At 29.9% G+C, this 17,066-nt stretch overlaps 1 protein-coding gene across 1 annotated transcript; it reads left to right on the top strand.

The window, feature by feature from the left end:
* Positions 1-453: 453 nt before the first annotated feature.
* On the top strand, positions 454-7,765 carry LOC104241028 (protein arginine methyltransferase NDUFAF7 homolog, mitochondrial-like). The gene is made up of 14 exons (XM_009795930.2): positions 454-570; positions 665-741; positions 1,174-1,285; positions 1,579-1,661; positions 2,096-2,161; positions 2,325-2,425; positions 4,076-4,194; positions 4,267-4,307; positions 4,633-4,718; positions 5,181-5,358; positions 5,475-5,591; positions 6,660-6,704; positions 7,105-7,236; positions 7,327-7,765. Exons 1-14 carry the CDS (start codon positions 513-515, stop codon positions 7,459-7,461), a joined length of 1,350 nt encoding a protein of 449 aa, XP_009794232.1. The 5' UTR covers positions 454-512; the 3' UTR covers positions 7,462-7,765.
* The last annotated feature ends 9,301 nt before the right edge of the window (positions 7,766-17,066 follow it).

Genomic DNA, 17,066 nt, shown 5'->3' on the forward strand with positions numbered 1-17,066 from the left:
TAGTAATTAAAAAATAACAGTATTTGTAAAATCATTAAAAATAACTATTATTTTGCTGAAATACAAAAAGTTCGAGCATAATATGCGAGATTTCTAGAGCTTATGTGTATAAACTTCCAGCATATTTTGTTGGAACTCCAGGACACAAAAAATTCCAACATAATATACGAGAGCTCCTGCATATAAACTTCCAGCATATTCTGAACTTTAGCACATTATAAAATTACAACATATTATGATGGAAGCTCATATGTAAAATATTCGAACTCCACCATATTATGATGGAATATTTTTAACAGTATTTTTATTCAAATTTTATGTGGCTAAATTTAATTATTTTTAAAACTGGGACTTTTTAATTACCAATTGTAATCCGAGCAAGAGAGTCCAATGTGAAAATCCAATAACGAGACTATTATATTTTAGCCGAAAGAAGAAACAAAAAAATATAAACAAATTCTTAAACCCTCAAGAAAAGAAATAACAAAACCCTCTCTTAATCTTCCATTATTATGGCCCCTCTATCGTTCTCTTCACGAAATCTCTTCTCCCTCTTCCACAAACCCAGAGGTAAACAAAATTTCCTTCATTTCTACAGTAGTTTTCTTTATACTTAAACTTTTCTTTAATATTTTTCTGAAATTTTACCTAATTTTATCTTCAGTGATTCCTTTTGAATTTTTGGGTCAGCATTCTTCAGCTTTGTACTCCACTCACATTGTTGGGGACAGACCAATTCTTGTAATTTCTCTAATTCCCTTTATTGCTTTTGTTGTTTATATTGTATATGTGCATTGTTATGCTGGAAAATGTTTGTATTTTGAAAAATGATTTCATTACTCTTACGATATTTGTAAAACAAAATAACTTTGCTAATTAAGTGAAAATGTTCATATTTGTAAACGAAATGACTTTATTTTGGAGAAAAACACATTTTCAGTGTTCAAGTTAACAAACAGTGGAAAATTATTTCGTCGAGGAATTAAACAACAAAAACAACAACTATGCCTCAATCCCAAACAAATTGGGTCGGGTATAAGAATCCTCATTTCTTTCTGATTTCGTAGAGGAATTATTTAAAGAAACTTTTTTCTGGCATACCAAACACACCCTTTAGTTTTTTTTTTTTTTTTTTGATTTATTGGCTAAGGTTTGTTTCGTGTTGATTTGAAGGTTAGGGATTTTATTCACAAGGCATTGTATGATCCAAATGTCGGGTATTTCTCCCAGAAATCAGCATCAGTTGGAGTGCTTGATAGAAGCATTAAGTTCAATCAGCTCCAAGGTAATTGGCGTTTCCTTTACTTTACTGTTGTTTCATCTATTTGTGAATTAATTGGCATTTCTTGAGTAGTAATCGGATTAAGTTCTTAGTAAAGCAAATTGACTGCTTAATATGAAGTGCAATCAATCAATAACTACACCTTAATCCTAAATTAGTTGGAGTCAGTTATGTAATTATCTGCATCCATCTTGCTCTATTCAAGTGCAATTACGAGGTTTCGTCATAGTTTGATTTTAGAATAATTAAAGAAAAAGTTGTCCTTAGATGGAAAATATGATTTTTGATTTTTTTAGGTAGGAAAGCATACATGAAGCATTTGGATAAGATTTACAAGCAGAGTGATGTTTCATGGTTTACTCCAGTGGAGCTTTTTAAGGTAATATTACTATCTTTTGTGCTTCTAAATGTAATTGCTCATTATATGTGAGAAAATTATGTAGACTATTTCTTAGGATATATTTGGAATAATTATTTATTATAATGTAAGCACAGAGTAGTTACTTACCTTATTACATAGGCTTAGACTCCTATATGAGGAGCTCCTCTTGTATATTGCCAACAACCGAAAGTTTTTTCTGTCTTTCTTCTTGTTTTTAACCAAGTTATGGACTTTAGCTATCTTGTCATGCATTCATGTGTTATGTTCCTCAGAGTACTTTATTTTTAATTTGTAGGCGCTTTAGTTCAAATAACCAGAAGTCAGAACATTGATCTATATGCGTCTTTTGTCTTCACAGCCTTTTTATTATTTACTATCCTGTATTCCAACTTATCTGTTAGACGAATCATGTGATATGGAATTCTCTGCAGCCTTGGTATGCTCATGGGATTGCTGAAGCCATTTTGCGTACTACAAACCTATCTGTTCCACTGAAAGTAAGTTCGTTAATATCTAGAGAATGTAGCTTCTTAGCTGCATACAATCTTTTATTGTCCATTGGAACTTATTAATATTCATTTTCTCTATTTTTCTTCTTAAATTTCACTTAATTGATCAATCATTCACTTGCTTTACATTTTGACTGTCTTTTGGGTGTAGATATATGAAATAGGTGGTGGATCAGGAACCTGTGCAAAAGGCATCCTGGATTACATAAAGTTAAATGCACCGACAAGAGTTTATGATAATATTAGTTACATGTATGTGATAATGCTCATAGTGCTTTACCTAATTGAGAATGCCACACATGATGAACTTGTTTACATGGCCATAGAGTTACAGAGTAAAGCATTTGTGCAAATTAGATATGAAAAAGAGGAACAATAATTTTGTTGAGGTACCTTAGCTAATTAATAATGTTTCACATAGGAGGTAAAAGTGCTTATAAAAGTCTTGCACTACTCCATTCACGGTTTTAAGGTTTTGGTCGAATGCTCAGATTCTTTCACACGTAATTCTAAAGTTCAACATTACTTATTAGATTTACTAGGTTTTCTGAAGTATTTATTTCTATTAAAAAAATCCGCATTGAAGTCCGCAGATGAATTTTAGAATCGAATTACACATGTGGGAAGGTGTTGATTATAGGATGTCCCACATCGTTTAAAAGGGAAATTGAAGGGGTATAATGGTCTTTGTACCACTCCACCTGTTGGCCTTAAGGTGGGGTAGATGCCATATATTCTCAAAGTTGTCTAGACTAAGGGGAACTTAGGGAAAAAGGAGCTCATTGATCTTTGCTTTAATTGTCTAATGCAAGATTTTTTTTAGACTAGATACATGCATTATTTTCCGAGGCATTTAGTTCTTTTCTAATTTTTTTTTTGACAAAGTAACAAAATATTATTAGTGATCATTTTTTCTATTCTTTTCATGAGAGTATAATTTTACGCCCTCTTTCTTCAAAGACACTTCTTTTAATTAAATGCTATCGTGCTTTTTAAATCTTATCTCTATGTCATATTTTGTTATTAAAAGTATGCAATGCTGTGTTCTAACTGCTTGGAGGGTATAAAAAATATAACTTAGAAGTGTAACTCCTTAGATTTTGAGAAGATGATAGCAGGTCCGAGCTTGGGTGATATCAGTTCATGCCTTTCGTAAAACATATTACAATCAACTTTAGAATTAAGCAAGAAATGGCACCCAAGGGTGTAGCCTAGTGGTACTGGTCAATGAAGTGGGTGGAGAACCGTGAGGCCTCAGGTTCAAATTACACTGGAGACAAAAACGCTAGGTTATTTCGTCCCATTTGTCTAAGCCTTGGTGGATAGAGTTATCTAGTACTTGTGTTGGTGATAGGTAGCCGGTACCTAGTGGAATTAGTCGAGGCGTGCGCAAACTGACCTGGACACTACCATTATTTTTAAAAAAAAAAGAGTTAAGCAAGAACTGATGCATCTCAACGACCTGGATATCATATTAAACTGAAAGGTTAAAGTTCTTTCTATTTTCCTGATATAAACATGAGACACCAAAGTAAAATACATGTTATATATATTTTTATAAATTTAAATTTCAAAAACCCCAGTACATTGAATTAGTAATGCTGAATATATATCAAAAGTGTAAACATTAAATGATTATGTCTTCTTATTGTTACGACAAGAAATGATTTGTAGAAAGTTATACTTCTAATCGATATTAACCTTACACGTTGATCTAAAGTTTCAAAAGGGTGTCCATGAGTTTCAAACACATCTTGAGCAAATTGTTTTGCTTCAGAAGTGTCAGATAGCAGTACGGCATAGAATATGTCGTTCCTCTTCTTTTATCATTGTTTTCTGTGCAGGCTCTTCATTCAATCATTTCATAAAGAATTACTAAAGCTTCGTTTCTCTTGAGTACAGTTCGGTTGAAATCAGTTCCTCACTTGCAGCGAAACAGATTCAAACTGTTGGCGAAGTTGATAGCCACTCATCCAAGTTTAGAGTAGAGTGTCGTGATGCTGCGGACAGGAGTGGATGGGGTATGATGCTGTTCTTTATATGGCCCTGTTCTTTATCTTGCATTAATGCGTAAAGTTTTCTTGTTGAAGCAGGAGATGTGGATGAACAACCTTGCTGGGTTATCATGTTAGAGGTATGGCTACTTTCTCTATTTCTTTTGTCTGTAATGTTCTTCTCTAGAAAGATATGGTGTGCATTGAAATTGACGACTGGCTTCCTTACTTAATTTATGAAGCTCAATCATGATGAGTAAAATTGGGTGGTTGGTGAAAAATTGAGCCCCCTCTTACAATGCATTACAAAAATATGGCATGCTCCTAATGAGCACTTTACAAATTCCACGCGAACGCAATGTCTATTCTTGTATCTTGGTTTCTGCTATACCATTAAACTGTGAGCCTGAGAGGTTGTCATAAACTTTATTCATTGAGCTTATTAACAATTGAGTAATCTTTTAGGTGCTTGACAATCTTCCACATGATCTCATTTATTCTGAGAATCAAATGTCTCCGTGGATGGAAGTGTGGGTTGAAAGCAAACAAGGGTAATTCACTTTATACTGTTGCAATGACATAATGATGTTTGTATTCTGGAGTGTTTTTCTGCTAAGCAAATTTTACATTTTTGACTGAGATGTTTCTTCGACAGTATATAGGTGGATAGCCTAATGAATGTTGCTAACAATGTAGCATTTGCACAAGCATAGTTAATCTTTGCCTTTTGGTTGATAAATCCTGAGAACTAGTAACAGAAGTAGCAGTAAGTATTGTTTTTCTCCCATAAGGATATCTTATGCCACTCCACTCCATAAAAATATGGAAAAAAGGAAACTACCCAAAGAAGTAAGAGAAGATAAGAGAGATATTTTTGCTTTATAGAGGGATTTAGCCTGATATTGAATCATTTCGGATTGGTGATTTTGTCCATTAGTAGTAGGTACGATGGCCAAGCAAGATTGTCAAATCTGCATATAATGCTAAAACACGTCTTTGTCTTCTTTTAACAGGGAAGAACTCTCAGAGTTGTATAGGCCAATTCAAGACTCCTTAATCAAGTCTTGCATGGAGATCGTAGATATGCCTGATGCTACAACGGGTGGGAGCAGGGTTTCTTCGGCGATGAAAAGTATTTGGGCAAAAGTGTTTCCTAAGCCAAGATGGTGTTGGCTTCCCACTGGTTGCTTGGTAATAATTCTGCAATGTTGATTGAGCTCTTTCCTCAGTTTAGGTTAACATATTAAATGCTCATGCTTGGGAAAAAAATATCATATACTCATGCAGTGCTACTTCCTAAAATTCAGAAACTTCTAGAAGTTTTACATGGAGCTTTACCGAAGATGTCTTTAATTGCTTCCGATTTCAGTTATCTACCTGATGTTAAAATTCCTGGTGAAAGAGCTCCTCTGGTTTCAACCAAGGTACATTTCACTTTTTCTCCTTATGCCATTGATTTTCTGCGCTTCGTTGTAGCCTCTCTCGATCTTTGATTAATACTTGCACTACTAAAACGTCTTAGTCAAATTAGTTTATCAAACAAGACAAGGGTGCATTTTTTGGACTCCTAAACCCTCTAACAATTAAAAAAGAAGAAAAATTACTAAGAAAGTGAGAAACTATACATACCCTCATATATGAATACGTAGCATAGCTTTACTTTGGAAGGTGGAGAAAATTATGAGCAAATAAGACGCCAAGAATATGTGACAGCAGAAGTGATGCAAGAATAAATTGGAAGCCATGGTAGGAGCCTGTAGATCCACCATTTCTCCTATTCTACAGGCTTGAAAACTCAGAAATCTTTGAGGGATAGTTGCGCACCGTTTGGGACTCGGTGAATAATAGGCCCCGCCCTTCTACCTTTCTCCACCTAAATACCAGGCTTTTGCCTGTGGTGGGGTTCAAACCTGTGACATGTGCCTAACCTACGCATCACATGCTACGCTCTTACAATTAGACCAAAGCCTTGGAACAACTTGGTTTTATCAATAAATTTAAATCAACTAGCTGGTCCGGTCTTTAGATGTCCTTGTGCAGAACCTGGATATTCTTTTAAAACCTTAAAACTGACAAAAAGTCACGCTCTTACATTTTTGAGTGTCTAATGGTTAAATTAGTGAGTCGCAAGGCAAGTTTGGTTGGGTGGTGGTTGTTGTGTTAGAACTGTTTTACTATTCTTCAGACCTTCTGACAGCATGTAGGTTACAAATTTACCTGTTAACTATTGGGATTGATAAAGAAAAGATTGGTATCAGAAGAACCAGTGTGAGTGTTGATTGCAATGTTTTTCATTTACGTGCATCTCCGCTTGATTTATTTTCTGGCACTTACCTGTTTCTTGCAAAATGTCACATGGGATAACGTAATCCTCTGCATCTTAAGAGGCAAAGGCTTGCTTTTGGTATTTTCTGCTTTTAGTCATTTTTATGATAACAAGTTAACTTAATTCCTGTAAATTCATTTACCTTTTTCATATCAAATAAATGCAGAAAGATGGCAGCAGCTCTGATTACAACAGTTATTTGGATGCAAAGGTGATCCGATCCTTATTTCTGTATTCCTCCCTGGATTTTATCATGAAATGTTGTTTATAAGAGGTATTCGTATGTTGGACTTCCACTCCAGCAGAGAGAGTACTTTTTTTAATTTTTTATTTCAGCCTAGATTATATATGAATGCTCGCTACATACTTATCAAACATCGGAAAATAAGTAAGAAACCACTTATTTTCCAGGAAAACACATTTTCCATGGAAAATAATTTCCTTCATACCAAACACGCCCTGAGCCACCACTGCACGTACTTGTTATCTAAATAAATTTTTACGTATTCGATGTTTCAATCATTATGCTCTTGAACATGTGAAACTTTGAATATCTATTGTGTAATAGCATCTGTACTTGGCCGCAATGTTTTATTTTTTTTAATTTGCAGGGGGACGCCGACATATTCTTTCCAACAGATTTTTTGCTCTTGGAACAGATGGATCATTACTGCTCTGGGTGGAAGAAGCAGCAAAAAGATGACACGTCAGTGAAGCGGGGAAAGAAAAGACGTACTATTTCGGTAATTCCTACTCATCAGCTGTGAGAAACCAAAGTTCCCCTTCTCTACTTTTCGTTGGTTTATATTCATTCATGTAAATATTTGTTGTAGCTCGATACAGCAGCGTTCATGGAAGAATTTGGTCTCCCAACAAAGACGAGAACTAAAGATGGATATAACCCTCTCCTCGATGACTTCAAGAACACCAAATTTTATTTGAGCGTTCCTACGCACAACATCAAATAGACTATTCCCTTCCCCTCTTCTATAACAAGGGTGTCGAGGAGGCATGTTACAACGGTGTAAAGAAGACACTTCTCAGTGTGGCTTAAATTGATAGAACATATAGTGCAAGCTTCAGTTCAGCATCTGTGACAATTTTCGAGATGCTGGAGTTAGAGTTCTTGATGTTCTTTTATAGCAATGGTACCAATAGTCAAAATATCTGGGACTCACTTTGATCAGATTAAGAATGTTTTTGGTTCTTGATTTCAAACGTGTAACGATTGTGTCAACAGTTGAGAGTTTTACAACAGATTGACATTCTTCATATTTCAGACTCCTATAGTTAATGCTACATTATTAAGAGTTGGGGTAAGTTTTTTAGTCAAAATAAATTTGATGAGAGTATGGTAAATTTAAAACATGACTACACATCAGAGAGTTCTTTGTAACAACTATAGTTTTAACACTGTCAAGGTTTTTCTGATTTCATTCATCCTGTGCAATTCCCCAAATTCTACAGGAAACAGTGAGAATCTATTGGTTTCTATGTTATGTTCTCTTCCTCTTCTTCCTTGTATTTTCTTCCCAATTTTGGTTTTGTAGGACTCTTTCAACTTTCAAGCCGGTCCTATAAATTTTGTTTTTATGTTTCTGGTCTAGTGAGAACCGGTAAAGTTGCTGCCATGTGATAAGGAGGTTTCGAGTTCGAGCCGTGGAAACAACCTCTTGCAGAAATGCAGGGTAAGACTGTGTGTAATAGACCCTTGTGGTCCGATCCTTCATCGGATCCCGCGCATAGTGAGAGCTTAGTGCACCGAGTTGACCTTTTTTCTCTCTTTTTAACAAGTTTGCATCATGTAAGAATTGTGGAAAGATTGTCCTAACTAGGCATTATAGTTTTAACATTTTAATCTTTAAAGTATTTTAACTATCAACAGAGGAATGCAAACATAAGGTACTATTAATTCTTCGATGAATCCATGCTCGCAATATTTTCCAAGTTGTTGCCCAATAAATTCTTATGAGGAATATCAAAATATTATAAAATATGAATTTATGTGACGTGGACGCCTAATTGATGATGAGATTCTCAATTGATTTGATCAAACTTCAAAAAAAAAAAAAAAAACTCCAAATAATCAAAATTGTGGAGCGACTTGATTCATTAAATCCCGACCTAGGGCCAATGGGATCTAGTTCCCAACTATTGGCTCCTCTCGAAAATGCATTATCGGAGCTGAATCAGGAATACTCGGTCACAGGAGACGTGCTTCGTTCACAAAAAATAATAAGTCGTAAAAAAACTACAATATACTTTATTTTTAATAGTTAGCGTAACAATAATCAAATTATGATAAATTCACAATTTTCTCCTTGAGATTAAATTAAAACGGAGTAGTATAAATTTCGACCCTTTTTTTGGGTCATTATGAAAATTTCATAGCTAGTGAGTCAACTCATGTCACTTTTAATTTTAAAATGAGTTTAGATGACAACCATTTTTTTAATTTTAAAGAAAGAGAACATATAAAAAGATAATTTTTTTTCCTTTCTTTTTTCTTTTGAAGGGATAAAAGAGAATCCTCTTCTGGAAATGACCCATTGGGTTCTAGTCCTTCCCTCTCTTATCTAAAGTATAAAGACGCGCTACTAATTTAGTGTTATGATCCAAATTCTTCCTTCGTGAATTGTCGTGACGTCATCTAATCTTTACGACTAGGTAAACCTAACATTTGCGAAAATGAAATGAAGAATATGAAAATTAACAATTAACAGTAACAGATAATTTAAATAAGCATTTGAGATGCCGCTCGACATATATAATAATCACTCTAGAAATATACACAACTCTCCCAAGACCCGAAACACCGTAAGTCACAAGCTTTCTAAAATCTTTGTCTAACTGTTCTATACATCTGTACTAGGAACGAATAAAAGGGAAGCAACATTAGAAAGGATAGAAGGGGACTCCGAGGTCTGCGAATGCGGGCAGATGTACCTTGAAGTCTCCGGAATAGCAATAACTGCTAACTAAACTTGAGGCTAGTAAGAGGAACCTGAATCTGCACACGAAAACATATGCAGAAAAGGGCATGAGTACACCACAACGGTACCTAGTAAGTCCCAAGCCTAACCTCGGTCGAGTAATGACGAGGTCAGGTCAGGACCCTACTAGGTGTGTGTGTGTGTATATATATACTAGTCTTAGGATACGCGCGTAACGCGTGTACCTATCTCGTGAGTGATTATTTAAGAAGTTTCTCATAAATATTATATTAACAATTATGTAAGATTACAAACTAAAATTATATGCTCTTGAATTTTACGACTTATCATACCTCCTTTTTAGTTTCAGCAAGAATATATAGCCTTTAAAGATTTAAAAGTTTTTAATTTTTTTTATAAAAGAGGTATTTTGAAGATTATTCTATTTTTCCAGTCATTTTCAAGTTCTCTAATTAACACAAACATGGTCTGTTAACTAATTAACGATAACTTTTTCTTTCTCGGGAGAAAAATATAAATTATTCTATTTCCTTAATCAAAAGAAAATACTATATAAAGTGCTCCGATAAATTAAAAAAGAATAAATTACTATTGCAAGAGTAGAATCCAGTAACTACATTTGAACCATAAATTTTAGTTGATTTTAAAATATTGAATATTATAAAATAATAAAATGATAACTTCATGTGTGAAATCAACGAAAATTTTAATTATTAAATATTTTCTTATTTTAAACTATGTAGGAAGTCTTAGTATTAAAAATTTTAAAATCGATAAATATTTCACCTTATATGAAGACTTCCTTAAAAATACCTTTCAAATCCTAACATTACGTAACATATATGGAAGGGCGAAAATTTTGTCTTAAATTTAGGAATTATAAATCAATTAAGATTTTGTGTCCATATTATTCCATCTTGGATATACTTTATCCTTTCCTTATTGCATTGAACTCCTTTCCATATAATATTTGTTATTATGTATATTTAAAGCCATTTGTTTGACGGCGAGGATTTATTTTTAAAGAATTTTGCCTAAATATCAAATACTAAATCCCAACTATGCGTAACATAAAATTTTGAATATTGAGAATTTTGCCTTAAATTTAGGAGTTATAAATTAGGAATTTAAATATTACCAATATAATTAAATATTAAATAACAATTTTTTAATATTAGAGAATTAACTAAATGACTATCTCTAAATATTAAAAAACATTAATTAAATGACTTTAATTTACCGCCAAAATATTAATTAGATGACTTAAGAAATAGTTAAATGACTATCCAATTGATTATTATGGAGTTTGCGTCTTAATTATTTTGGCTCTTAATATCATAGTATAAGTGACTTTATCCTATTTTATGACTCCTTTCACCGCCAATTCTATCCTTTTAGAAATAAATTTATATATCATGAGAGATGTGTAAACATAAAAATAATTTTTTACTTATATAATGAATTTTTTTTTAAAAAAAAATGGATTTCTTTTGTCAATTAGTTAATTATTTATTTCTCAATATTAAAAAAATATTCATTTTCGTAATTCAAATTCTTAATATATATTAGTCCATTTCGAATTATAAATGTTTAACTGCAATTACAATTTTATTTAATAAGAGTTCTATTTTCAAAGAATAAACTCAATTTTGAATCTTTGTGTCCGCAGGACTATTAGTGTTATTAATTTTGCCAACCACCTTTTTCTCTTTTTCTCTTTTATATTGTTGAATATTTTCTTTGTTATTTGTTCTAAGTATTGAATGTAATTTTTAATCATTATACAAAAAATGAGTGAAGAAAAAAATATGTTATTTTAGTAGGTAAAAATGTATTATAGTTCAAATATACAGAGTGCCCTTTAAAAAAAAAAATAAAAAAAAAAAGAAAGAGAGAGATAACCTTCTTCAACTCTAATTCACACTTCCCAATTTTATCTTCATGGACATTCAGATCGAAATGTCCCAATATGAATATGAACGGTTGATGAAAGTTAAATATTAGGAAAATTTATGTAAGATATTATAGTTGTGTAACATAGTCTAAATAAGTAAACAATTTATTTTACAGTCCTAATTATTAGAACTTCCAACATAATTTAAATAAGGATAAATATAAGAATAAAATTTAAATTGATTTCATAGTCCTAAATATTAGGAAAGTAACTTAAATTACTATTTTATCTAATGTGAAATTAATTTTGAAAGGGTGAAAAAGGCGAACGACATTTTGTTAAGGACCTTCGTGCTTTTAATATATACTAGTCTTAGGGTACGTGCTTTGCACGTGTATACTATATTCGTGAATATAAGATTTTGAGAAAATCTCTCTCTATCTTTCTTATATATACCACATAATATATTTGAGTTGTAAAATACAAATTAGAAAAAGTAATCTGCCATCACATAAGTTCTCAAATGCCTTATTATATTTTTTTCTCGTTTGCCTCCGCCAATGTTGAGTTAATATTTTACAAGAAGTAATGTATAAAAAATATAGGGAGTTACCATTCTTTATAATGAATGATGAAAAATTACAACTCATTTAGAATACGTTTTGTCTTCTAATATTTTATCCTTTTCGCTTCAAGTTTGCTCTATCTCTAATTTCTCTTTTCACCAATATTTTTCTTATAAAAATAAATTTATGTACCATATGGGTTTTATCAACTTGAAAAATAATTTTTCGTATATGAATAGTTTTAAAAGAAGTAAAATGAATTTATTTTACTATTAGTTCTAAAAACTCAAGTATTTATTTAAAAAATCGTTTATTTTTATTCATATTTTAGTATGAAATCGTCTAGAATTTTACATTTTCAACTATAGTTATAATTTTATCCAATAAAAAAATTATTTTTAAAGGGTAAAATATCTATCTAATATTTTACTTTGGATCATTATATTTGCAGAATTATTAGTGTCATTAACTCTTGTCGATCACGTCTCTTTATCTCTCATTTAAACTCTTAAGAGTTATATTAGTTAATTCTCTTTTTCAACAAATCTTCTTATTCACTATTTTCTTTCATGAATTTGGGAAGGATATACTTTTAAAGACCTTGAGGTTTAACTTTTACATCACTAAAGTTAGGGAATATACTAACTTTTCATCACCAAACATTATAAAGAGCATTCATAAGCATTATAGAATTAGAAGAGGAAGAGAAAATCGAGTGGTTAGTATAAATGGGGCACCTCGGTAAGTAGTATATTTTAGAAATATTTATAAAGTTCAAAATATTAGGCTAGGAATTTATATATATTTTGAGTTGCTACATATTAGTAATTTTTACTTAGATAAAATATAGAAAGCATTAATGATCAACCTATTTTTAAAATTTCAAACTCCTTAATATTAGGAGTTCAAATTCCTAAATATTAGAAAAATAACCTAAATAACAATTTAGTCCAGTATGAAATCAACAAATAAAAGGTAAAAAAGCGACCGATATTATATCCAAACAATAATTTCTTACTTATTCTTTGTTGACTTTGTTATTTTTGGTTTCCTTGATCGTTATTATATCCAAACTCATTTTTCTAATTTGAACTGATGATATAATAATTTTGATCGAATTTTCAGCTAAAAGCGAAGATAATATATCTTGATATTCTCGATTATTCTTTGATCCAAAGAAAAATTATTAAAGTGTGTGCAATTTAGTTTGGTGATATTCAATGTTCACGATTGTTATTAGATCTTGATAAATAAGGAATTGAATTTAAATTTTTTCTTTTTTTCTTAGGATATGAATTTGACTAAAGATTATTTTACGCAATTCAGATAAGAAAATAAGTTATATAAGTTAAAATTTTATTCGATGTTGAATTTCTAAATATTAGAACTCCCTCCGAATAATCCAAATAAATAAAGATTAATAGCAAAATATAGTTAATTTTAAAGTTTTAATGTTATAAATATAATTTGAATGATATAATATCTGACATAAAATATAACTTACATGTTATCCATCATTAATGATTAAAAGATTTATATTAAAAATAGCAAATTTATAAGTCAAGTTAAACTCGTTGTGCACATGTAAAAATTTGGATTAACATTGAAAAATGCTAACGATTCCTACAAAAATTAAAACGAAGGCAGAAACTTGCAAAAGTCTTTTGTTATAATTCCAAAAGTGTTAAAACTTGTAAACATGAAAGAGTCAAATTTGAGGAAGATTGTTACACGATTTAAATAAGGAAAAAATATTTATAAGTAAAATTTTACTCAATTTAGATTCCTAAATATTAGGAGTTTTTAGATACCTTAAAGGAAAATATTTAATAAATAAATGTAGCTTATCTTAAAGTCCTACATATTAGGTAAATAATTAAACTACAATTACAATTTTGTCCAATGTAAAGTTTATTTTTAAAGGGCAAAAAAGGCGAATGATATTTTGTTAAGGGCCTTCGTGCTTTTAATATAGTATAGATTATTATTATTATTATAAAAGCACGAATAATTTATGTTGAACGGCTAAAATATCCCTAAAATATTGATCGGCTTTTATATCCTTAAATATTTGTATAATTTAAGGATATAATCGTAAATCACCTAAGACTGGAACTCTTTTTCGATTTAAATTAAACTACATATACGTTGGGTCAAATACTTTTGGTATATCTTGAACGCAGCCTACTAAGCCTACAAAATTGATTGTCTAATATCTAAGGAGTTTTATACTAAATAAAATTGTTATATTGAATACCATTGCCTAATATTTAGAATCCGGAATTTTCTAAGTTTTGCCATATATTTTACCCTTAATAAACTTTGTCCTTTCCTTATTATATTGGAACATATATATTCTCTCGAACCAGAAAAAAAATATGTATTCTCATCTTTCTAACCTTTCAAAGATGGAAAACACATAACTTTGAACGAATTGACTAAGAATTTCAATTCTTTTCCGGTTTAAAGTTCTTTTACTGAAGGAAATTCCAAATAGGCTCTTAAGTCTTAATCAATTCCCATATCTTATAGTATCAAACAAACGAAGAAAAAAAGTCCAAATAAGAACGGCTTTCGGAAACTGATGTGGTACAATAAATAAGTTTGATTGCATTAAACTACTTCTTTTAAGGTAGTTGTTAATGAGATTTGTTTCTAAATAGTAAATCAATTTTAGTATTGGAGACGTATTACAATTAATCAATCGAGACACTGTCATTAATGAATCTTAAAATAAGAAGAATAACTTCCATAACATCTATATATATATATTAAAACAAGAAATTTACCATATATAATTGACATTATGGTTAAGCCAAGTGGCAAGCTAATAAATGTCAATAGTATATGGTAACTTTATTCTACATTTGACTATTTTAGTTAAATACAATTATATATATATATATATATATATATATATATATATATATATATATATAGATAAAGTTCTAAAATTTGAATTTAAATTAAAAATAAAATTTATCTTTTTTTATTATCATACTTAATTCGGTTAATGATCATAAGTAATCGTGTTAGGAACTTTTGTTATTTTTTATAATTATTTAAATACTACTTCGCTTCTAGCAAAAACAAAAAAAAAACTACTCCATATAACTATAAAACTCTTTCACATTTAAAATCTTATAAGTATAGTTCTTTGAAACACTGTAGCTAGATTTGAATAAAACAAAATTCTTTTAAAATAAATGTAATATATAGGGTACACGTCTATGTTTATCTAAATAACAAAAAAGAGTTTACAAAACCAAATATAAGTTTACTTATATATATAATAAAGTAAACATATATGCTGGAGAAAGAAACATCACAAAATCAGTGAATATTAAAAAAAAAGTTGTTTCTTTTTTCTTCTTGAAGAATATTTGTTTGAAGAGTCAATTTGCATAAATGAACATCAAACAAATAACAAAACTTTGGCTATACAATTGCTATCATTAATTTCAATTTAGCACATTCAAGGAATTGAATGGTATAAGCTGAAACCCCTTCATTTAGCTATAGTCAAGCCAATATTGCAAGGGTATAATATTTTTTTCGTTGAAGAATATTAGTTTTGAATTATTAGATTATGTGAAAGGTTTTTTTTTTTCAAACTCAACAAGAGATAAATTTGTTTCTAATTGATAGTTTCTATAGTGACTTTTAAGTATCACAAAGAGTATATATAAAGAAAAAATTGGTATGACGTGATTTTTTTTTTAAATGTAAACAAATTGTTTCGAAAAAATTCTTTACTTTTTTTTTTAATTCAAAGATAATAAAAAGATAAGATATTTTTGAACACTAGTAGAGAGTTTTAAAATTATTATAATAGAAGTTATATCATGGATAAACTCAAAAAATCGAAATCTTATGGAATATTTACATAATATCCGACCATATTTATTGTTTACTTTTTATAGCTAATATAAATAGATGATATACCGACAACACACGATTATACACATATTATATTTGGATTATATATAAATTACACATCATTCAATTTTTTAATTTAAATGGTCGGGTGATCACCTATTTAAGCTGATTAGATAAAGCCAAAAGAAAAATATGAAATAATTTCAACCAAAGACTATAAATATAATTAAAGTTCATATGTAGACAATTTTTATTAAAAATCATTCTTTTATAGTGAAATAAATTAATTTTTTGTAACAAAAGAAATAATGACATAAAAAATAAGATAAAAGAAAACAAATATTGAAAAAAATGTTAGAAAGATCTAAAAACGAGAAATAAAAGATGACAACAAATTTCTTCTTATGTTTCATCTTTGTCGAGTATAAAAAATTTGAAAGTTAATCTCATCGATTTCAAATATATTTTTTCCAACTCAAATACATAGATTATAAGATAAGGATATCTTCGAATATATTTTTTTAATTAACATTATGTGTTGTTTTTAAAAAATCACTATTACTAACAAACTGATATGATATTCGAATTTGAATTGGAATGCAACTTGAGTAGTTTGCATTAAGGTTAATCCAAGTATGGTGTCGAAAAATAAACTATTTGACAATTTTAAGACAATATATGCGATATTTTATAATAATAGTTAACTAATTTAACATTTAATGATTCAAAGAACAAAATTTTTGTATATATAGTGTATAAAAAATTAAATTCTAGGGCTAGAGATATCGATAAACTTAAAGTGGAGTCATACTGAAATAAATCCAGCCAAAGAATTATTTAAATTTTTAGATAGCTGATTAAAGTGAATTTTAAATTAAGGATAATATCTTCACTTGCATCATTATAAAGATAATCATTATTATAATATATATAAAGTTTTAGAAATTGAAATTTCAAAATAGAAATATTTTTTGAAAGATAAAATCATACCAAATAAGAGTTCAAGTCGTAGTATAAAAGTCACGTCATAATCAAAGAATCGTTTATATCGTGTCAACCTTTGTGCTTTGCCATAAATATGAGTTATTGTTTCACTTTGTAGCTTTTTTTAGGTTCCAATGACACCTATGAGAATAGTGCAAAAATAAAATTATCACTACGAGAATTGAGAAAATGTTAGTCTTTTTTCATGTGGTGTTTCTTAATTAATATCTGACGATTATCTATAATTATTTAGAAGGTTTAAATGTTAAGGTTAGTTACATATAATTGAAGTAACT

This window comes from Nicotiana sylvestris, chromosome 10 (assembly GCF_000393655.2).
Source record: "Nicotiana sylvestris chromosome 10, ASM39365v2, whole genome shotgun sequence".
Taxonomy (NCBI): domain Eukaryota; kingdom Viridiplantae; phylum Streptophyta; class Magnoliopsida; order Solanales; family Solanaceae; genus Nicotiana; species Nicotiana sylvestris.